This window comes from Pagrus major, chromosome 2, assembly GCF_040436345.1.
Source record: "Pagrus major chromosome 2, Pma_NU_1.0".
Taxonomy (NCBI): domain Eukaryota; kingdom Metazoa; phylum Chordata; class Actinopteri; order Spariformes; family Sparidae; genus Pagrus; species Pagrus major.
Window position 1 is genome coordinate 31,332,322 of NC_133216.1, and position 22,878 is coordinate 31,355,199.

General features: G+C 39.1%; 1 protein-coding gene across 3 annotated transcripts in view; it reads right to left on the minus strand.

Moving 5' to 3' along the window:
• usp32 (ubiquitin specific peptidase 32) overlaps positions 1-22,878 on the minus strand; it is a 69,795-nt gene that overhangs the window by 11,658 nt on the left and 35,259 nt on the right. The window contains exons 6-24 of one of the 3 annotated variants that reach the window (XM_073483505.1): positions 18,523-18,654; positions 18,245-18,352; positions 17,810-17,925; positions 16,031-16,093; positions 15,604-15,687; positions 15,422-15,483; positions 15,176-15,278; positions 13,770-13,956; positions 12,818-12,999; positions 10,872-11,012; positions 8,788-8,953; positions 6,282-6,436; positions 5,588-5,669; positions 5,313-5,387; positions 4,192-4,330; positions 3,996-4,101; positions 3,679-3,852; positions 2,139-2,313; positions 1,904-2,055 (exon numbers count right to left, since the gene is read on the minus strand). In XM_073483505.1, coding sequence (XP_073339606.1) covers positions 1,904-2,055; positions 2,139-2,313; positions 3,679-3,852; positions 3,996-4,101; positions 4,192-4,330; positions 5,313-5,387; positions 5,588-5,669; positions 6,282-6,436; positions 8,788-8,953; positions 10,872-11,012; positions 12,818-12,999; positions 13,770-13,956; positions 15,176-15,278; positions 15,422-15,483; positions 15,604-15,687; positions 16,031-16,093; positions 17,810-17,925; positions 18,245-18,352; positions 18,523-18,654 — 2,402 coding nt within the window. Of the gene's footprint in view, positions 1-1,903; positions 2,056-2,138; positions 2,314-3,678; positions 3,853-3,995; positions 4,102-4,191; positions 4,331-5,312; positions 5,388-5,587; positions 5,670-6,281; positions 6,440-8,787; positions 8,954-10,871; positions 11,013-12,817; positions 13,000-13,769; positions 13,987-15,175; positions 15,279-15,421; positions 15,484-15,603; positions 15,688-16,030; positions 16,094-17,809; positions 17,926-18,244; positions 18,353-18,522; positions 18,655-22,878 lie in introns of all 3 variants that reach the window. The other 2 variants (XM_073483497.1, XM_073483489.1) reach the window with 2 other exon arrangements.

Sequence of the window (22,878 nt, forward strand, 5' to 3'; positions counted from 1 at the left end):
GGTTGAAACATGCTGTTGTGAAGAGTGCCTTCAGGTTTTCAGAAACAGAAACATGAATCAATCAACCATAATGTTCAACCTTGTACCCTTTCTTGATAATTATTACAGTCCAGGGGCCAGATCTGGCCCACAAGACAATTTCATAAGCCTCCCCACATGTCTAGAAGCAAATACATAAATCAAAGCATAGAAGGTGGCTCTTTGTTTCACATTGGACATTCAGCAACAACCTGAACACTTGAGCTGTGAACAGCCTGATTTACTGCAGACAACCTGACACTGAAATGTCTCCTTCTGAAACTAAAAGAAAGGTTGACAGAGAGTGGAGACAGTTTCAGAAGAGGTGAAAAACTGTTTTTATGTTATTTAATAGGACTGCAAGCTGAAAGCAGCATTTCCAGGAATAGAGTCTCAAGCAGCATTACCCTACTAAACATCAAGAGCACAATGATAGGTACGAAGGAAAGAAGAGGGAAAGACTAGTTGCTCAGCTTCCCAGTGTACATGCTGTGGTTCAAATTCAGAAAAACAGACAAAAAAATCTAATATTTTTTCTGTTGAGTGTCTCTGCTGGGAGACAAGGTTCCCACACCTTCTTAAACATTAAATTCAAGGACTATTCAGGCCCAGTTCCCACAAATTCAAGGAACCAGCATGACATAGTTTGAGACACAGATTAAACACTGATAACATTTATAATAGGAACTAACAGGCTTTACAAAAGCTCAGACAATTTAAAAAGAGAGCAAGGCTTCAATGTGTGAACACTTCACAATTGCGTTGTGTTACAATAGCGACTGAACACTGCGGGAGACAAAATATCAAAACAACTTCAATTTCTATTCTTGCACAAAATATAAAAATTCAAGCACTTTCAACAACACAGGTCTGTTTTAAAAGTGTTCAAGACCTTCATTTTTTCCCCTCATATTCAAAAACTTTCAAGAATTTTAAGGACTCATAGGAATCCTGCTAAACAGAGGCTTCTAGATGATTTCAGTTTGAGACCCTGTATTGTATATATTGTTTGCCCCAGTCAGAGTTTAATGGAAGTGTTACATCACTTCATGTGTAATATATTTTGTGTAGTGTGTGAAGAGATCAGTGCACACCGTGTCCAATGTCCCCTTTACCTAGACTGAAACTATACAAGCTGTTAAATATTGCTGCTACTTCAACAAAGGTACTGAACCACAAATAGGAAGATATGCTTTCCTGCAGAACAACAGCAATCAGATCAATGACATTTAGACTAATCCTATTAGCTCCTATTCTTGGCAGTAAACCTGCAGTGACTGAAGCCCTGACACAAAATGTAATTGTGTGAGAAAGTATATACAGCCTTTAGGTTTCTTTTGTCTTTTCACTGTTAACAGATTTATGCAAGAAATGGAAGAAGTGGAAATGATCCTTGTTTTATGCAGTTGTCTGCACTATGAAAATATATCCTCTGATTTTATTCTAAGCATTATTATTGTTATTTCCAGTTTGCTAATCTCCTTTTAATTATTTTTAATACAAACAAACACACCTTTTCCTGTCATAGCATCTAGTCATACAGACAGTTAATTTTTTTGTGTCCAGGTTTTAAGATATCAGTCTCAATGTTGCTAATTGAGTGGGCTTTTATTAGCTGGATTTAAAGATGTATTTATTTATTTTTTTTACCTTTTTTAAAGAGTTTACTGACAAATCTATTTCATTTTGGGTCTTTCATTCAGTGATTTTTCTCTTGCCAGTATTTCTTGACTTCTTAACTTTAATTTTATTTAACTACTTAAATTTTCACTCAAGAATTTGTAGGAAATTATGATGAGATGGTAGCGCTTGTAATATAATAATAATAACCACTACACTTTGTGTGAGACAAGGTCTGTAGCGTAATCAGTGGCAGTGTGAGTACCTTGATGTTGGACGTGTGGACCTCAGCCAGGAGGATCTGCTCAGGCTTCAGACTGCACAGTTCACTCAGCTGTTTCTTCAGTCCTGTGTACTTCTCATCCATATTCAACCTCAGGCCGTAGCGCACAGGCGTGGAGCCGTCCAGTTTAATGACTACAAACACAACGTTACACATGATTGAGGTATGGTTGCTTAAAAAAGTAATGTAATGAGAATTTCTCCTCCAGCGGCCTCACCAGTGATCTCCAGATGCATGGAGCTGTCCATGGGCAGGGGCAAAGACAGGAAGTTGAAGGGGTCGAAGCGAGCGCTGATGTGTCCACATGTCTTACACTTCACCTGGGACTTGAGCTGGCCGTGGAACAGGTCCACCACGATGGAGCGGTTCCTACGCAGGTGGTTCTCCCACGCCTTCAGGGGGGAGGAGCATGGACACACGAACACAGAGCGGTGAGTTCACAGACCATTAATCCTGTAAATCCCTCGTCTCAGGCCATACAGAAAACAACTAGAACACCAACACAGCAACAGGTAAAGGAGAGCTCAGCTGATGGACTGACTCGTATAGACTGCTCTCCTCTGTCAGAGTGGACATGAGAGGATGTGACAGCTCATTACCTCCTCTAAGGAGAGGAGGGCTCAGTCCTCATTTGATACTGTACCAAAAAAGGGTTCAGAGGAGCCTGATGCTCAAGTCATAACTGGCCCTCAATACCATTTTAGTATGGGAGATTAATTCAGTTGCAAAACAGACATCGCTTGCTATTATATGGAGTCAAATGGACAACCTGTTCATTTTAAATGACATCACTTCATGAAATAGAAAGCCAATTTCGATCATAATAATGTCAATGTCACACACCACAAGTGTTCATTTTTAATATGGGGATCACCATGCTATAAGTTTTGGAACTTCAGTTCAAATAACTTGCAGTCTTTAGGGGGACATAAACAGGAAGTATAATGGTATGAAGTCAGCAGCAGGGATGCAACACTTAACTGATTTTACTATTAACCGCAGTGTAAAATGTCTTGGTTTTGTAGGCGTGAAGGTTCAGCTACAGTGAGTGTTTCTGTTCTCCCTCTCAAATAAGACACTCTACAGTATATTATTTTTATAGGAACAGCAGCTGTACAGTGAAGAAAATTAAATGTAGACAATTGCATAACTGGCAGACGGAAAGAAACCAAACCTGGTGCACCAGTTTAAAATACAATGTGGAAAAAAAGTTCAGGTAAGCAGTGACAAATAAGATAACACTAATAAAAAATGCTCATGTAATTTTATACATCTGTGTGTTGTGAAATAAATGAATGCATTACAATCGTGAAACCAGTAATCTTCCTCAGACAATAATCATATCTTAATAAAATCTATAATCACTGCATCCCTGGTTAGCTGTGCACTTTTATTCTACATTTGTTTACAATTTTTGCAAACTGGCACCATTAAAGGTAAGCAATTGCTTGCAGTGTTTCCATGGATTTACAGATACTGAAGAAAGTTCTGGAGTTTTAAGGAGCATATTTTTCTATCATTTCTTGGCAGATTTATAAACGTTTATTTGCAATAGCCTTGGGAGATAATGATATCCTCGGGAAGTGTATCTAAAAATGAGTCTGTATTTCCAGATTTAACTGAGTTATGACTCCCCTCCTCTCTCATATCTCCCTCACAGTGTGCAAACCTCGGTCTTAGACCATTGTGCCAGAAAGAGTGATATACTGGTGAGTTCATTTGAAGATAATAGTTTGTGATCAGCAGCGCACTCTGACCTCAGAGGCCACCTCCCAGTCGGGCCGGCCATCGCTGTCCTTCAGCTCCACGTAGGGTTTCTCGTGGACTCTGTTCAGATCTTCATGAAGACCGTCCAGCAGGAAGGCCAGTAGTTCCTGGGAGTCCTGCTGCTGGAAGCCATTAAAGCGTGGTGCATATTTTGCTATCGTCCACTGGAGAGGAAGTAATGACATCATAAATTTGATTTCTATACATCTTTTAAAAGCATTTTAAAGGCACTTTGTTAAAGTGCTCCTGTAGCAGGAAGTTCAGACACAAAAATAGTGATTGAGAGTCAAAGATCAAAACTGCATACTCTAAGTTTGAGTGGAGCCACGTTCTTCTGTGTCCCACTCCACAGCTCCATCACCAAGTCACCATAACATTTGGCCATGTGACCTCGCATCCCGATGGGGTTGGTTCTGTAAATGCACCAATGCAGGCCAGTTAGCATTAAGCACTCAGAACAACAGTAACAACATTTCCACCAAGGCTATACACTTAAATGGTACCTGTTGAGCTCATAGAGGTGTCTCCCTGAGATGAAGTAGTCTGTGAGAGGCTTGGTGTTGCTCACACACTGGATACTCGAGTTCATGAAGCAGGTGTTGCCAAGGTTACTAAGGCCAGTGGCTCCTTTCTCTGTAGGAACTGGGATGGAAAACAAGGACATCACGGTCAGATTTAAACACTTAGCTGAAAGAGAAACACTAAATGGGCATACCAAGCTTCATTTACTGATCAGCACTGATGAGCTTAATATCTTTTACTATTGCACGTATGACAAACTGTTACAATCACCGCTACAGCATGACAACTTAAAAACAATTCATCTCAACATGCTTTAACATTATCCAACAGTAGCAGTGGTTATATGCACAAATGTCTTCAATCTGAATGAAATCCTGCTCATTAGAGATTCCAACACAACTGTTTATGTTAAATTAAGTGATCTGATATGTTTACATGCGCAAAAACATTTAATGAGAATATAACTTTTTCGATGTGTGCAAAGTGGTTCCAACCACTGTGTTGCATCTACTCTGTCAGAAATATAAAACAAAAGTTTGTGTTACTTTATTGAGAAAATCCAATTAATTAATTCGCTCTGCCTGTTCGCAATTTTCAATATGGACCCACATCGTGTCCTCGGAACAATATTTGTATTTCTGATACAGCGGATTTCAGCTTTATTCATCCTTTCAAAGACTTGTTAAAGACCGCTAATATTTTCCTATTGAACAGATTGTCAGAGGTTTACACCATCCCACTCAATCTAATTGAAAATACATTCAGATTGATACGGATTGGATCAGTCTCTTCTGATTGAGGTGTTTACTGTTTACTGTCTGCAAATGATCATTGTTTTGTACCATTAACATTTTAACCCCAGTGTATCACTAGGTGATCACTCCCTGCATCAAATTTGAAATAGGACATTTTGAATTCAGTTGCAAACACCGGCTGTAATCCTGCTATCAAATATCTGAGAATGATATAAAAAGTGAAAAGGGGACAAACAGGAGTTAATTTTAAAGTAGGTGTAGTTAATATCCACCAATCAGAGCATGTTTTCAAGATGTCTGTCTGTGTACAAACACCCAGTAAGCTCATCCAGTGTCTCCCAGCTTACCTTTGTGTCTGTCCATCTTACTACTGTTGGCAATGAAAGACATTTCCTCGGGCCAGCTCATGTCTTTGTTTCTGACTGTGGAGGAAGAGGAAGAGATTTTTGTGATCAAACCATTTCGCTCCCACTGTCATGTGCATTCATATTCAGAATGACCTGTTATACATATATATATACAAATATTATTATATTATGCATTGGTTATAGCACTATTATGAGTCCGAAGAGTTTTGTTAATTCTAAAGCAAAATGTAATTGAAAATAAAGGTGCTTTATACCTTCAATAACTAGCTGCTGCTCATCCTGAATCTTCAGGCTTTCCAATGTGTGATCTTCATCGTCTAGGAGCGTGAGGTAGTTCTGCAGGACAGAGAGAGGAGGAAACATGATAAAACTGCTTTATAAGTTCTGATTTATCGAGACTATTACATTATTACTCTATAATTCTTTTCTCCTGCATCACTTTATTTTAAAAGTGTCATTAGATGTGTCATATTAGCCTGCTGTGGGGGCCTAAGTGAAAAATGTACTGCTGGGCCCTGTTGAACCCCCATTCCTCCCACATGTTGTATGGACTGTAAATACTTTTCCTGTGCTGGCCCCTGGTTTGCTGTGTGGTCATTTAAACAAAGATCAATGTAGAACCACATCATGTAAGCTCAAAACTAAAATAATAAATATCTTAGAACCAGATTTTGACACTGGGACAATTTTCAAGATATGACCTCAAGATTATTTAATAAGGAGGCACCTTAAGACCCCCCAGCTGATATAGTCCTATGGTGTCATATATGCTCAAATACATTTTCGCTAAAATTTTAATAAAACCAAATCATTGCCACACAATATGCCCCCAGGCAATCTCCTGCCAGGACATATTGTGTCATATGCTGGCTGACAAATATCTGATATTTATTAAAAGGTCAAATATATGAAAGCAAAGGGGGCTCCTGTGACAGTTTTGCAACCCACCTCACTGTTGTAGAGCCAGAGTCTCATGTCCTCCTCCTTGATGCGGAGTCTCTGGGACAGGTAGAGGTGGATGTCCTTGATGGTGCCCATACGGCTGAAGCAGCCTGTGTAGGCCAACACCCTCTTCAGAGGAGCGTTGGGGGATGGCACGTTACCTGCTGAAGCACACAGAGACGACATGAACCTTTACCAACTGAACCAAACACACTTTCTTATTTCAAATTTTACATTTGTTCCTTTGACTTTTTCCTCAGTTGAAAGGACTTTAACTGTGATTAAAAAGTCCTTCTGTGCTTTGAAATTCAACTGAAATTCTCCTTTTGGTTTCTTCACACTCACAGATGCAAACAACTGATCAATACCAACCACAGCATTCTGTTGACTGAGGATTAGTTGTAAGGAAGCAGCAAGAAAGGGCTTTTTTATCAATCAGCGCAGACTTGATTGGTCAATCAACTTAGTGGATTTAGTGGACTCAGATTGGATTAATCAAATACAAACCAATCAATATTAGTTCTGTTAAATAAATTCAAAAGCTTCACTGAACTGATATTGATTTCAAAAATCTTAATAAAACTAGTGATTTAATATCTGATTTTATAATGTTATATGTCTTTTCTATGTACACAGCTTTGGTATTCAGTTAGACCACAAAATGATCCATCCTCTATACTTGTTCCAGTGCTCTACTATTGCCTTATTATGTGTAATATGATGCATACTTAGATCCATTTTAGATATCTGGCCACATGCCTGAAAGAGGGTCCGCTGCTCAGACAGAGTATGAGTCATGATGGAAAGCCACAGCTCCACTGGGGACTCAAGCCTGAAAACTGATATGTTGACTTGATTTGGTCCAGCGCTCTCAACCCAAACCTGATTATACTGAAGCAACTGTGTTCATCTTCACTTTATGCTTCGGCATCTGCTTTCTCTCTGCAGTGAGGCATTTTCAGTTTGTCCATTATATCCATTTAGACATAATGCAAAGGGAAAATATACACTTAAGTGCAATGCAGCTTCAACTATTGTTTGAGTGAGTGGGTCTATATATAGGGTTTTCTATTGTGAGAACAATAGATCTGAATTACTCAAGTGGAAGTGACTGAAATAAAATGATTTCATTTGCAACAGCTTTCAGTTGTCAACCCAAATCAAACTAAGTGACAGGAAAGGAAACCTCATTCATACCCACTATTCAAATGTGCTGGCTGTCTACATTCGCTAAATTGATATCAACTAACTGTTCTGTAATACTGCAAGTGTTGTATTTGTCTGCATTCTGCTGCTATAATTGCTGCATGTGATTTAGTGAATAGTTGGCGCTATTGACAAACTGTAATGATCACCACCACAGGTTCTGGGGAAAGCATAAACGTTGAAGGCCAAGAAAAACTATTTGACAACAAATATGAAGCATAAAGAAAACATGAGCAAAAATGCTGCAGCAGATATGATTGTATTTGTTGTCCAAAATAAGTGTAGATATTGACTGTAAACACAGAGCAAGAATTTTACTGTTCATAATGTTAAACGTCCCCTGAAAATTCTACTGTGATGTAACTTCTGTTATGTTCTGTACAACGTCCAGCCTTTCTGATTTTCTGTACGTTCAGCATTTTCTATATGCTGAGTAGGTGTTGGCAAAATGTGTTGAGTTTATGTTTCTTCACTTCCTTGTGTTTTGATTAATGTTTTCTTCGAAATGTATATGTTGTCAAAGGAGTGAAAATGCTTTCTTCATTTTTGTTTTCCATCTTTACTAAACACTGACCAACTGTAACAGACTAGAGAAATGCATTGGATGGTGTTTTATAAATCTTTCTCTTCTTTTTATTATGGATGTCCCGATTGGGTTCTAATCCCAATCACAGTCCTTTAATATTGGCCATCTTCTGAAACAGAGTCCGATCCAACCCTTAGATTTTTTTAAATGGTGATGATACCATGAAATAAAAGCTCTAGCCAACTTAATTTAAAACAGCTTTCTGATACAAATACTGGAGATCCTGGTTCAAAAATATCAGGTTTCTAAGCTTTAATTACTCTTCTATTATTGTAATTCTACTATGACTATATTAAAATACTCTTCGATCATCCGGCTCTACTTTATACAATTAATAAACAATCAACTTATGTGAAATTCGTACTTTAGTAAGGCTTCTTGTTCTACATCTCAAGTGTTGATATATTTTGGTGCATTTTTAAAGCAATTGTTCAACTTTGACTAGACTAGAACTGTGTACCTTTCAGCACTGCGTTCAGTGTGATCCAGCACACTAATATTGCCAGTAAGTGTAGAGCACTAGAACAAGAGGTGTTAAAGTTACTTGAATGGCGATGTCTGTGCAGGTAGAAAAGGTTTAAATGATTCCACTTCCCAAACCAGAGCGCTGCCAGGGCCGGAGCAGTCCACTCTAGGGGGGATTAAAAGGGGGGATTGCGGGGTAGCTCAGTGAAGCGTTTGTCGACGGCTGGCTCTGGTCTTGCTGCAGGCTTACGTTACCTCTTGGTGGGGGTAAATACGGTGGGAACATTCGCAGGCTGGTCATACCCATATTGACCCAGATGTTGGACTGGGGGGAGCGTGTGGCCGGCTGCTGGCGGAGGAAGAGAAGGTAGCGGGGAAAGAGCTCCAGCTCTGCTTGGCCCGTCTTGCTCTCCAGGATAACCTGCAGGAGTAGAATGGAAAGTTTTTGCAAGTTGACTTTTATGCTTTTCAGGAAGAGAACCACTGTGAACTGATCAGTCTGGACAACTGTGACCCAGGTTTGTCTTTTCGGTTGCTCTCACTCCTGTAGTTCAGTTCACTTGGTCTAGACCAAACACAAAAATGTTACCTTTTAGTTATAGTTTAGTTATGGTGCATGTATTAAAATGACTACAAGTTGGTGTTCCATAACTGTAATGCTTAAAAGATCCCTTCCTTGACAGAATCCACAATCTGTGTGCTGATCGTGCACCAGAGTTTAGTTGGAGCTGGACTGAGAGCCATTTCAAGCAAACTTGAGTTTAAATAACTGATTTCACATGAGCCTAAACAAACTTAAACAAACCAAAGAACACAGCAGAGCAGGTTTGAACCTAACTAAACCGCTCAGGAGTGAAAGCACCTCAACGTGCTGTGAGAGGCCCTCAACATGAGCATTTTTGGTGACATTTAGACATTATTTGAGAAATGAGTAGACTTGTGGCCTAAAGTCAACAATCTTAGCACTGTCTGTTGTTAGGGGGCAAAATATTCATTACATATCGTCATACTGTGATACTCTGCGGAGGAAAATACAGAAATACAAATACTGGCATCTGCCTGTGAACATATTTAAATCACTGTCACAGTTTATTATCATTTAGTCTTTGAGCAGAACTGTCTTGAAATCAATCGAGATCAAATACAAGCCATGTTTCAAGTTTTGTCAAAAAATCCATGTATAAAGTCATAAAAATTCAGTTGCACTTCTCTCAGGCCTTTGAATGCTGAACAAGGATAATTTCTTCCTGTCTATTTGCAGGCCAGGACCAACTGTAAACCCATCATAATGTCACCCAGTGGTTTTCTGGACTATTGTTGTGAAACCCTGAGTTTGGCATCACAGCTGTGGCCTTCTGTTATATTATCACCAGAAGTGATCATATTTAGAGGAGAGAGTGGAACTCAGGATGATGATGCCCATTACTACGTCACTTTCCTACATTACAGGTCACTGTTGTAGCGACTTGTTTATTTTTGTTTATACTGAGTTCATTTTGTGACTTGTTTTATTTATTAATTAGTCTATGTAGGTTTTTTTGGTGTAGCTTATTGATTACCACTGGAATTTCATTATACAATCTTGTGTTGCATATCGACAATTGAATGAATCTTGAATCTTGTCAATCACAAAGTAGCCATTTTACTTTTTTAACTTTATTTTTCTAAATGAAGCCATAACTACTAAATGAACATCATGCTGCATTGAGGAACCTTGAAACCAAAGATTGAAAACTCATTACTGAGGTAAATATTGAAAAGTAGCGTAATTTCTCATAAGGTTACATACAATAAGACTTCTTTTTGAAACCAGTGGAATCACCCTCTGCTGGCCAATAGAAAGAATGCAGGTTTATGGCACTTCTGCATTAGCTTCACTATTCAGACTGGAAGCTGTGTCTGTGTTTTATACAGTCAATGGTCAGGCCATTAAATTTTAGTCTTAATTTCATAGTTTAACTCATCATTCCTCTTGGTCATAATAACGACTTCCAGGTTCAATTCGGGCCTGCTGTACTTACTGAAGTTGTTAGTTATTACTGATATTTCAGCTGCTCTCACTGTCGGTTTTAGTTCCAAATCGAGTTGTTTAGATAAGCTTGATAAAATGCTGGCATGTGTTAAACCTGTCTGATTGTCTGGCCACACTCTTGGCCCGTTTGATTTTTTTTTAAAAATTGTTTAAATGTTCCAGTAAACCAAAATTGACCGGCTTGTTAAAGTCTCAAAACTACAGCTCTGTTCTTAAGAGTATACCGTTATGTTAATAATGCACGATCCTGCCTCACAGTGATAGTGAGGTTCATTAGCTGTTGAGTGGGTGTTCTGTCTTCACTCACCGGTCGCGGCAGGCTGAGGTTGGCACCATACCAGTGGTAGAGCGCCCGCCACACCGGCTCTGGCACCATCTCAAAGTCTCTACCAGGCGCCAGCTGCAAGGAGCGCTTCAGCCTGCCACCCTCCATAGTTAACGTTGGGGCCTGCAGGGGCACAGCACAGACATCAGCATTTAAATACGTGCACAAAAGACACTATCTGCCTACTTGAATTACAGATAATAGACAGGGACAGTATCCTAATGCTATGCACAGGCTGGCAGCCTGCTATCATTACAACAAATTGTAGAGATAAGACAAAGGAAAAAGGAAGCACCATCTGGTCCCTGAGAGCCTTTGCCAGTAGAGGAGGAGTGCTTCCTAATTGGGAATCTCAGATCATTTCTTCTGTTGAACCAAAGAAAAAGAAGGCAAAAATATTCTTCCAACACTCTGTTGTCTTTTTATGTGTGAAAGATCGTAAATTCTGTAAAGATAAACATGCTGTGAAATTTGCATTTGTTATTTTCCAGGGTCTGGATCACATCTGTCTTTTAAATGCACGGCTTTGTAGAACAGCTTTTTGATTCCCTCGAACAGACGAGCTCAGTTCAGAAAGCAAATCCAGAGGGAACGTATTGATACTGGAGTCTTTTCTCACACGGAGTAGCTTGACTATTCTCAAATGTCAAACATTAGCTGAAGCAAAGCTGTGAACATGGTGTATGATCCATGCTACGTGATCACCTCCTGACTGTGGGATGTGGCTTTTCTGATGTAACCACCAGGTTGACAAGACTGGAACTGAAACCGAAAAATCTTTTGGTCGGCAAACAGTGCTCCAAATGCAACACAAAGAGATTCTTTTTCACAGACTGAAAAGGTGTAGGCTGAGGCTACAGCTTATTACACCTACTCTCTTTAATACACCATGTATTTGGTGATAAAAAGTCATAATCAAAAAAAATTCTAATGCCAAAATGTTATTTCTGTTTATACATTTTTATCTGTTCAAATAATTTTCAAACAATCTTCGTTCATGGACACCTTATAAGATTGTTTGGGCATGAAGGGAGAAGTTTGCCTTCAGAATTCAGTTGACATAGTACAGAGAGGGACAGAGCCCCCAAAAAGTCACAATTTGTGCCTTTTTTTTAAACTTTTTGAACTGATTATCTTCAGTTATTGTTTTTTTTTTCTATTAATATTTATAATTTCAGTTGCAGTCTGGTTAGGTTTAGGCAACAATATTCTTGGTTAGGTTTAGGAAAAGATTGTGGTTTTGGTAAAAAAAAAAAAAGAAAGAAAAAAAAGTCAACATTGACTTTGGGTTTCAGAGAATACAAACAAGGAATAAAAATGTCAACACTGCTTGAAGTTACAATTAAGAGTGAGGTCTCCTGTAGGTTAATCTTGGGGTTAAAGTTTGCTAGATTTTCCAAAAAGAAGCAAGACAGTACGAAGTGGGCCGATGAGAACGCACAACACTGTGTGACAAAGGACGTAAGGCAAGACCCAAACTAGGCTGAGCCACATGCAGACTCGAGCTCAATTTTCTCGTCTCAGTCCGAGGAACAAAGCAGATAGTAATTTATTTTGAACTCCCTAATTTTGAGGCCATTTAATGAACAGGACTGCATTACCTTCAATTCTTATATTATAAGATGATTTACAACTCATGTTTGCACTTGACCTGTGTCCAATAACAATTACATCTTCGACCACACTGCAGTGTAAACTGGCTCACTGGAGCTTCATGTGATTATGATCAAAATGAGTTTGGGGTTTGTAAATGTTTTATAATGATCATACTAATAATATGTTAATATGATGGACAGTCTGCTTCTTACTGTACTTGCACATAAACTCCATGATATGCAACTGACTTTGTTTTGCTAGTAAACAAATTAACTGAGCATTAGTCACTCACTCACACTCACACACACACACACACACACACACGTCCTTGCCTTCATGGGGTCGGTGTTGACCAGAGACTGGTTGTCGATGGCTCCAGGTCTTTGTGCTGCCAGCTGGGAGGGGAGGTGTCCGTTGGCTCCAGAAAAACACTGATTGTTGTTGTCTGATACGTTGTGCTGACGGGCAAAACAGCTCTCTGTAGCGGAGGGAGCTACCTGGGGGCTCAGGGCTGCTGGGACAGAAGGGAAAGGGAGGGATGGAAAGAGAGGGAGCAACCAGGTCACACACACACAGGGAGGAAAAAATACAGAAACACAAACAGGATTGAAAAGTGTTTCAATCTAAACTTAAAGTGGGGATGCTGTATTCTAGTAAACTCAGGTGTTTTCCAAGAGTCTGGACATCGTAAAGATGCCAGCATAAATGCTGAATAGCTTACCTAACCCTAACAAAATATTATTGCTTATTCAAAATAAAAAATTAAATACAAACCCACTTGATGCAACATTTTACTAATGTACAACTGAATGATGGTCCACAGTCAACAATTCTATCAATGGAGCTAGAATAAACTGTACACCCTCAGAGCAACTTGGTTGATGGGTTGCTCCTCCTGATGGTTGAAAGATTAAAGAGTTCTGACATACAGCATAACAACATTATCCTACTGTAAATTCTAAAATGCTAACTGCTTTTCAACTAAAGGCAGAGTCCTAAAATTGCTGACATGAACAAATAGAAACCAGTCACTGATAAAGGCCAGGTTAACACTACACCCTAAATTCTCCAAGAAACGAGGACTCAAATAATGGCCAGCTGCAATTAAAGGCAGATATTGAGGAGGATGAGGTATATCTCTACAATAACAGCTTACATTGTATATTCAGCATTATCTACATTTTAACAGCACTAATTCTGTCAGTCATGTCATACTCATCAATGTGCAGCTCTGAGGTTTGATTTTAAATGCTGTCTACTGTTTTGTGATTTGTGTTGACTGACCGGTCTCTGTAGCCTCCGAGGCGCTCGACACAGCATCAGGTGACCTCTCCTCAGTGGGGCTGACGGGGCTGAAGGTTCCAAGTCCTCCCAGTCTGTCTGGTGGGATTGGCTCTATAGTGGCTGTGGCCATCGGAGTTCGTAATGAGCTCAGGATGGACGGCTGCTCCACCACGATGCCCTTATGCTCCTGGACAGGAAGATAACAGCAGGGACTGCCCTGTCATTGTTCAAAGTGATATCTGAGGTTAATGTGGTGTTGGCTTTCATAACTGTCACTGTCCCAATGTGACTTTTGTGCAAGATGCAGTGACAGACCAGGTCTCAAAAACTGATCGGCTTTGAAAGTATGCATTCATGCAGTAAAAGACAAAAGACATTTTCTGGTTTCCCTGCCTACTTTATCCAATCAATGTTAGAGAAATTTCCATAAAGATGCGGTCCTGTCTGCTCGTGAAGGCTCAGGGAGCAGGATCCTCCTGTTTGCTTTTATGTCAGGCAATTATTGCTGCGCATTCATGTAGAGAGGAAGGAGGGGATTTCTAACTGCAAAATGGAGAGGAAGTTAGCTAAAACGACACTTAAAGCAGCTGTAACATTAGCAGATACGTATGCTTAGTTAACATTAGAACTTACAGTTAGCTGATCACTGTGGCATTAGTTACGGCTGAAGTCGCTGTCTCTTCAGTCTCACTTTACTGTATTCTGTGTTCCTTCTAGCTGAAATATAAATAAAGTTTGTCTACAGATCGATTGCTTTGTGCCGACCAAAATCCATCATGCAATCACCTGGGATTCAGGGAATCTGCACACGTCAATCAATGACAGAGATGTTTTGTTTATATTATGACAGACTATATGCACAATTGCAGGAAGGAATAATTAATTTTTTTTATTATCTGATTATCCATCACTAACATTTTAGTCCCGTCTCATCCAGGAAAACAAAACATAACATTTCGTCTTAGTTTTTAGCTCATCCTTGTCTCGTTTTAGTTCTGAAAAAAAGTCTTTGATGAACATTTTTTGTCATGGTTTTCGTTAATGAAATGAACACTGTTTTTGAATCCATACAACATACAACTAAAAATACAAAAGTCAATCAGCTGGTTCATAAGCAATTTAAGTTTTTCAGAACAGAGGTTAAAAAAAAAAAAGGCTTGTGAGGGGTTTGTAATGGTATAATAAGGAAAGATATGTTAAGTGTCACAATCGTCTCTACAGTAGCCCCTAATGTGAAATGATCTTCAAGGTGCAGTCAGGCTGAACTTTCCTTCCTCTCTGGGTGTTTTGAAACCTCAACACTGCTATAAATCACATCTTTATTAAGCAACATCTATTTTGTATTGTACAAATTTTCTGTAGTGTTAATTATATACACACATTTTGGCTTCTTTAACTTGACTTACGTATTTAACGTAGTCCTTCCACTGCTGCCACCACAGCATGGAGATGAGGAACCAGTTCTGACCCTGCTGCAGCCCATGTCTGCTCTCCCTCTCTAACCAACCCCTACACACACGCACACACACACACACACACACACACAGACACAGAAAAAAAAAACACAAATCAAATGAAAACATTTGTTAGGTCCAACAACATATTCAAAGTTGTACACAATGACATGACAGATAAAGTGGACAGGTACATGCCTGATGATTTGTCCTTCCTCCTCAGGAGTACCGGGCCTGAGCCCTAGGACTATGTGGCAGACCTGGACCAAGACAAACACACATAGATTTACAAAAAGCATAGAAAATTATTTTGAATAAAAATAACCTTTAACAATCAATGCAAGTTTTACAACTACAGTATGTAGTATGGCTAATCTGACCTGGAAAAGCAGGTTTAAGAACTCATTGGCCAAAGCACTCTTCACACTCCAGATCTGGTAGTCCTCCAGGGTCAGGTGACCCAGCTGGAAAGGAGACAAAAAACACAAAGGTCACCATACTCAGATTTACTATTCTCGAAATATACACTGTGTTGAGACCTTATAAAGGATGGAAGAAAATCCATTCATCCTGGTTATTGTGCGTATAAATATCTTCGAGGTAAGACAAGGAGGCTGCTGTGGGTGTACTGACAATATGTCGAACAATATAAATGTGAAAGGTTGAAGCTGGAGTTGAGTGTAAAGTGTTGATGACTTTCTCTTGATCAAGGTTATAAAATCAAATTATATTGCAGGATAGAAGTCAAAGGATTAACTTCCTGACAGCTACATCAATAATGATTCTGTCACCAAGAGTTTGTCTCACCTTGGTTGTGTCATGCATCTTCAGAATGTCCTCTACGATGTCTGACACACTACTGTGCAGCTCCTGCAATGTAAGAAAATGTATTAACTTGAAGTAGCAAACACCATGCACCTTATCTTCAGCTACTGCTGTGAAGAAGATTGCAACAGACATGAGTGTAAAAATATGAAATGGGTTATTATTGCGATTCTCGGATGTTAATCAATATCTGTCTGTTTGCAATGCCATACATGCCATAATAGAATCTTTTCAGTTTTAATATCTGTGGAAATCCCTGCTCTGTTCATTTTTTAGACTGCATAATTTTCAGCCTTACCTCTAATAAACTGCCATGAAATCATGACTATAAATATACAGTATATATTTGGATATCAGCTCTAGCCAATTTTATTGGCTTTAAACTAATTGTTGACCATGTGAGGAAATACTGTTCAATTCAAAAAATAAGTTAAGACAATCAATATCAATCTCATATCTGTTTGCGTACATGGAGTCAGGACATTGTTAGCCTAGCTTAGCATAAGGACTACAGCTACTAAAAGAAGAAAAGCGAAAATGGCTAGCTATGTCCAAGATCAGAAAACATGCCTACTAACAAATAAACCACAAGAGATGTCATTTCATCTAGAGCCCGAGCGATATATCGGTTGGCTGATATTTTCGGACGAAATTGGTCAATTCCAGATATATTGGTCATGGGGTATATGTTGTCTGATATGCGCGGACATGAAAACTTGTTTAAGAGATCATATTGCAATAAAGGATGCTTGGTGTAATTTATAATTATAATTATATAATTCCCTGTTAAATTTCCCTTTCAGTACACTAATGTAATTTTAGACAATAAAGTTTATTGTTAAACTGTAAAATATCTTGCCTCTGTTGCATATCTTTGTCGCAACTGTTTTGAGGGGTTATCTGCAAAAGCATTTTGCATATGGACGGATATACTGATATCTTTATTTTTTACCACCTAATATTGGTATCGGCATTGGCTCCAAAAATGGAGTGTGGTTCGGGCTCTAATTCTATCTCATTTATTTAACCAGATCAGAAAAATTCATGTAAAAATGACAATTTGTGGTTTAACAGAGAGTTATGTGCTGGAAGTATTTCTTCAGAGCCAGGTGTAGTGTCTGTGTGCTCCTCAGAGTCTTGTCACAGTGAGGTTGCCAGGTTTGGTACCGTTGAGTCTATATGGTGGGAAAAACCTCTGCTCACTGACCATATGAATCGACTTGATCTGCATCTAAAGATGCTACACAGAAGTGCTGTTTGCATGGATCAACTGTTGTTTGTCAAGAAACAGTTCCAAGACTCAAGCCCCTTAAACACCAAATATTCTTTTTTCTCATTTCTGTTCATGTACAGGTTAAACAAGTAAGATACAATGTGTTAATAGGTCTGTTTTTGAGGAATTGGTAGGCAAGCCTCCTAACTTGATATAACGAATACCTTTGCTGACATCCAGACATATTACACTAACTTTCACTAACACAGTTCAGCAGTGTCCTGGAGAAATCCTAATTGAAAATCTAAGCTTTATTTTCAGATTGCCTAGCATGTCTGAAACTATACAACATATAAAAATAGCTTCTGGGCTCCAACATAAAAAAAACAAAACAAAAACAAACAATAAAAGGAGAAGAGAATGTGACCTTCAATGTCAACCATGAGGTTTCACTGAGACAACATACTAAATGAGTGGAAGTTTGATGTTTATTGCAGGTCTGTAGAGCCACATAGAGTCCTGCCTACATCTATGTTCTGTGGACTTACTGGGAGTGTGTCTGTGCGATTGTCTTTCCACACCTCCAGCAAGGCCACCACCATTTCATGGAGTTCATCTCGAGACAGAACCCCATCACGGTCCACATCGAACACTTTGAAGCAAACTGAGCAGTAAAGAGAGAGGTGTTATGATGAAAATATGGCTTTGAAGCAAATATACTGGTTTCTACTGCCTTGAAACCCAACAGCATGCTCTGAAGTCTGTTCGCAGGACATCCGAAATGTTTCCATGACAACAATGACTGTGCACTAATGACCAACAGAACTAATTAACACTTTCCAAAAGTTTACACCCTCAAACTTACATTTAACATCCAGATAACAGCTACAAAGCGGAACTAATGATGCAACAGCTTAGTATGACTCTCTGAAGCCTCCGGGAATTATTTATCTGTAATGATTTTGAACCACAGCATGGCTTACATTTCTGCCTTTCAGCAATGGGCCCCCTGCAGCTGGCAGACAGTCCACAAGATATCTCTTTAAAGTCGATGTGATTGTCCCGATTCTCATCAAAGGCGTGAAATAAGCCTGGAAAAGACAACGACAATGACACAGACAATATTAATACAAAGAGCGGGTCATTCAAGAGGGCTGCATTGACTGGTAAGCCTAAAGACTTTCATAGGGCCATGATGATCATAGATTTATACACTTGACACCCCCATGAGACATATGAAAAAAGGTAAATATTGCCCTACCTTCACTCAGTGAGGCATGGATTGGAGGAGAGACCAGAGGGACAAAGGTTTCCAAGTCAAAGCGGCCGGTTCTGGACTGGGCTTTCAGCAGCCAGTAGCGCTTCTCCAAATCTATAATGTCTGACTCCTCCACTGCAGAACAGAGAACAAAGGAAGGGATCAGAGGGGTCAGGTCCCCAGGTTTTGTAGTGTTGTTCAGAAGAGCTACTGGAGTCATTACGTAAGCTTAAAGCTTTGTATAGCTTCAGGTCTGTGCTGCAAGTGAATGTGGCCTACGGACACTGTCTGGTGTTCATACCAAGACAAGAAAACAAAGTTGTTATTCTTATTCTTTCCAACAATATACTGGGTACAAGATTAGATGTTCAAGCAGTAAGCATACTATATTGTGTGGCTCATAATGTCAGAGCAGAGGTGAGTTAAAGTAGCACAAGCAAATGCATTGTTAACAGTATGGGTATATACAGTATAATAAATCAACATAGCCAGGGGATTGGTAGCAGTAAATATACTTTCAAAGTTAATATAAGCTGCTAAGTGAAGTGATGAATGAATATTATGTGATAAATAATAAGGTAAAAATCTGGATAGAGGCTAGGGTTGTCACTGTTGTTGTCGTTTTCCCACCGACTAAAAAGTTAATGACAAGAATAGTGATCCCCCGTACACCAGACGTTCACTATCTGTAGAGCTGACGCAAATGCAAACCGAAAATTTCCTACTGCTGCAGCTTCTCATTAAAAGCATTTAACTGGCAAAACACAAGTTGACTTTGATTTTGAAGTAGGCTAGTCGCAGGAAATGCAATGTGTTAAGTTAGCACCGCTATCGTTCATCGTCATCATCGGTCATTTTCAGCATTTTCTGACAGCGGACCCATTTTAAATGTGTCAGGGAGTTGTTTGATTCAGCCTGTGGGAGTAATGGAACAAGAAGGAGCTGTTAGATGAAGAGCTGCAGGCAACAGGCTGCACTCATTAACGTTATCATGGGGAGGAAACAAACCAGAAAATATTCGCATTTAAGAAACTGGAATCAGAATTTAGACTTTTTTTAGACCCTATTACTCAACAGATTAATCAATTATCAAAACAGTTTGATTCATTTAATAGTTGACAACTAATTGATTAATTGTTGCAGCTCTAACTGTAATTAATTATAATGTCAGATTAAAGTGGAAAAATGACCATCATTATTTATTTTTTTGTCCAAAACCCAGACATTCAGTTGAAATGGTATAAAACAGTAAGACAATAGCAACATTTTATAATCACTATAAATTACTTACATGATTATCAAGTTTCCCTTTATTTCTTTGGTCACTGGACTAATTTGAACTTTTTCCCACCTGCTTTTGGCAGGACCAGAAAGTCTAAGTTTAGAGAGTGTTGTATGTGGTCTAGATTGTGAAGCCCTTATAGAGGAATTTATCATTCGTACTGTATGTAGTATGATTTAATAATGTCCTGACATAATATAATAATATTTAATGTAATATTGTAAAACTGCAACACTGTATAATGCATAAAATGGAGAAAAGTATCAACTGCAAAGTTTAATGAATAATGAATAAAGGGCTTAAGAGCAGTGTGAGCAACGGGGCCTCGGTTCATCAAAGACTGGTGCTGGTGACTGGTGGCTGGAGAGCTGTTATGGCAGAGTGGGAGTACGGAGAACAACAGTGACACCACCCCACAGTGAGATACATTCTTCATCACACGATAGCTGCTAGAAGAAGAGACTTCCTGTGGCGCTCAGCAGGGCACTAAGGTGAACGTGTTCTCTGCTTGAAGGGGGTGGAAGGTGTCGTTCCTGATAACCAACAGCTTGGTCAGCAATCTACTCTGTAGTCAGTCTGAGGCTTGTTTAGCCTCATGGCTCTGTCAATCTTAAAACCAACACAATAAAAGTTTCCAGAATTTCAGGAAATTTAACTGTGTCCACATTATTTTGTCCGAACCCGATTAAGTCGAGACAGTAGTAACCGAGCCCAATACGACTCTACAGGTGTTCTGTTTTGTAGGTATGAACACAACTCCAAGGTGACTCAGTTGTAAGCTGAATTAATGTCTGCTGCCTGAAAATGAACAAATAGCCTCTGTGTTGCATTCAAAGCGTCACATAAATCAGAAACCCCACCACTTAGAGGGACATACAGCCCAAAAACAAACAGTAGGCTCCATCACTTATCATCAGCACCACTTCATTTATTATCAATTTTTACACCATATTTTAATATTTTTACACTATGTTTTCATAGTCATTTTATGTCCAAAATGGTCTCTTGACAGACTCGAGTCTGGAATTGATGCTCTATATTCATTATAATATATTATCAAATTTATCATTTCAGTCCTTTTTTTCAACTATTCTCAGCTTTGAGCTTCTGCAAATGTAAGTATTTACTCTCTTTTTTTGTATGTGATAATTAACTGACTATTTTGAGGTTTGGACTGCGGATTTGAGAAAACAAGCAGTCTGAAGATGGACAGCGTTAATTGAAAAAACGATAAATATATAATCATAAAGGAAAATAATGGTCTGTTGCAGCCAAAGTGGAAACCCTCAAGTTAAGGGATACAACAGCGAACTGTTAATTGGAGCACGTACATGTTGTGACCTAGTGAGGAGCAGAGTAAACATGATAACGGTCAAGCAAAACCAAAGTGGTGTAATGGTCACTGGGTGGAATTGTATTTGACTCAACTGAGTAGCAAAGTGATACAGATCAGACCAATATAGCATATGAACCTCTGCCAGGGCCAATGAACCAGCCTCCCCCTTTCAACATGCTAATCCACAGATTAAGGTAATAGGATTCAGCAGCTAGCCAGCTAGCCATTGGCGTGGAGCCAATACATATGACAGGTGTCAAAACACTGACACACAAATCAAATGGCAGTCAGTTCCTGGAAGAAAGTGGACTGTGGCTTCCCAGTTGGGCTATTAAAACAACCTTCCTGAAAGCTTGTTTTTAGCAGTTATTGGTCACAGTTTCCAGTCAGAGGGGAGGATGATGGTTGTGGTCGACTGCATGTGAAGCAGTACCCTGGAGAATGGACTGTCTGAGACAGGTGTTTCTCTCTTATCCAGGTTTTGAGTCCCTGTAGCCCAGAGGTGAACATCAGGACAGTTGGGTTGACCTGGAAGCACTCGATCATGTTTTTACTGCTACTGGCTCAGATGTTTTAACTTAAACAGACTAAAAGGGAGCACTGAGTACAAAATCAATGATTTAGAGCATGAAGGGGACTATATGGAGATGGCATAGAGGAAATAATATGAAGCTGATAAATTATTGAGGACTATGGACTAAGGCAGGAAGCGAGCACTAGAGGCTACCTTTCTGTCTCAAAGCTCAGTTGGACATTGCTAACTCAACAAAAATCAGGGAAGAACACTTCCAATGCAATAATCATATAAGAAGCACATGCTCACCCACATACTGTTGACTTAAACAAAAAGCTCAAGCCACAAAGCAGATGTATCAAGCTCTGAATATCAGTGAACGGTAGCTTTTTGAATACATCAATGACTAGTCTTGGTATACAAGACTAATCATTGGAAAGGGAAATAAATACTTGTGTTTGTCATGCTGAATATTCCTCATGACAGCTGAACTACTGTCCGAATCTATAAAACTCATTATGGATTGCCTCCTGCACATCTCCCTTCCATCTCAGGGTCACTCCCTGCTTTTACACAAATTAGGCAAGTGCTTGAGGTAACATCAGTAATATCTTTGTAATTATGGCACCCTTTAAAAGACTCTGAGTTTGGCAATCTATTCTGCCAAAAGCTGAAGGATCTTCAATGCAGTAGAGGTAAATGAGCCTAAAGACTCTCTCTCCTGCCACCTTTGAGATACCAAAGACGTGCAAAACTTCAGAATCTGTTTGATCCTTCAGCCACAGGTCTGTAGCAAACAGCTAAAATAGTGGTAGTAGTACAAAAGGAAACGAAAGGAAACGAAGCGGTGCGGTAGGATATGATACAATGCCGATACCAAATGGAAAGTACTCTAATGTTGTCTCAACACAAACAGCCGTTTAAGAACTTAATAAAAAACATTCAGTGTAAAATTAGCAATAATGTTATATTAAGAACTACCTGATCAAGAAGACAATCTTGACAAGATGTTTGATGAAAAGCTTTCAGTCCGGTCTCTGTTGTTACCAAAAACATTTTGAGGTATGATATGTAGCCCTACTCACATACATTTAATTTTATTTCTTTTAACACCAATGACAAAACTAATCAGATGAACTGGCTTTTTCTATTTAAAAAGTTGTAAAACCAAACATTACCTCAAATAAACAATTCCAACAATGGCTGTACCAGAAATAAACCACGAAT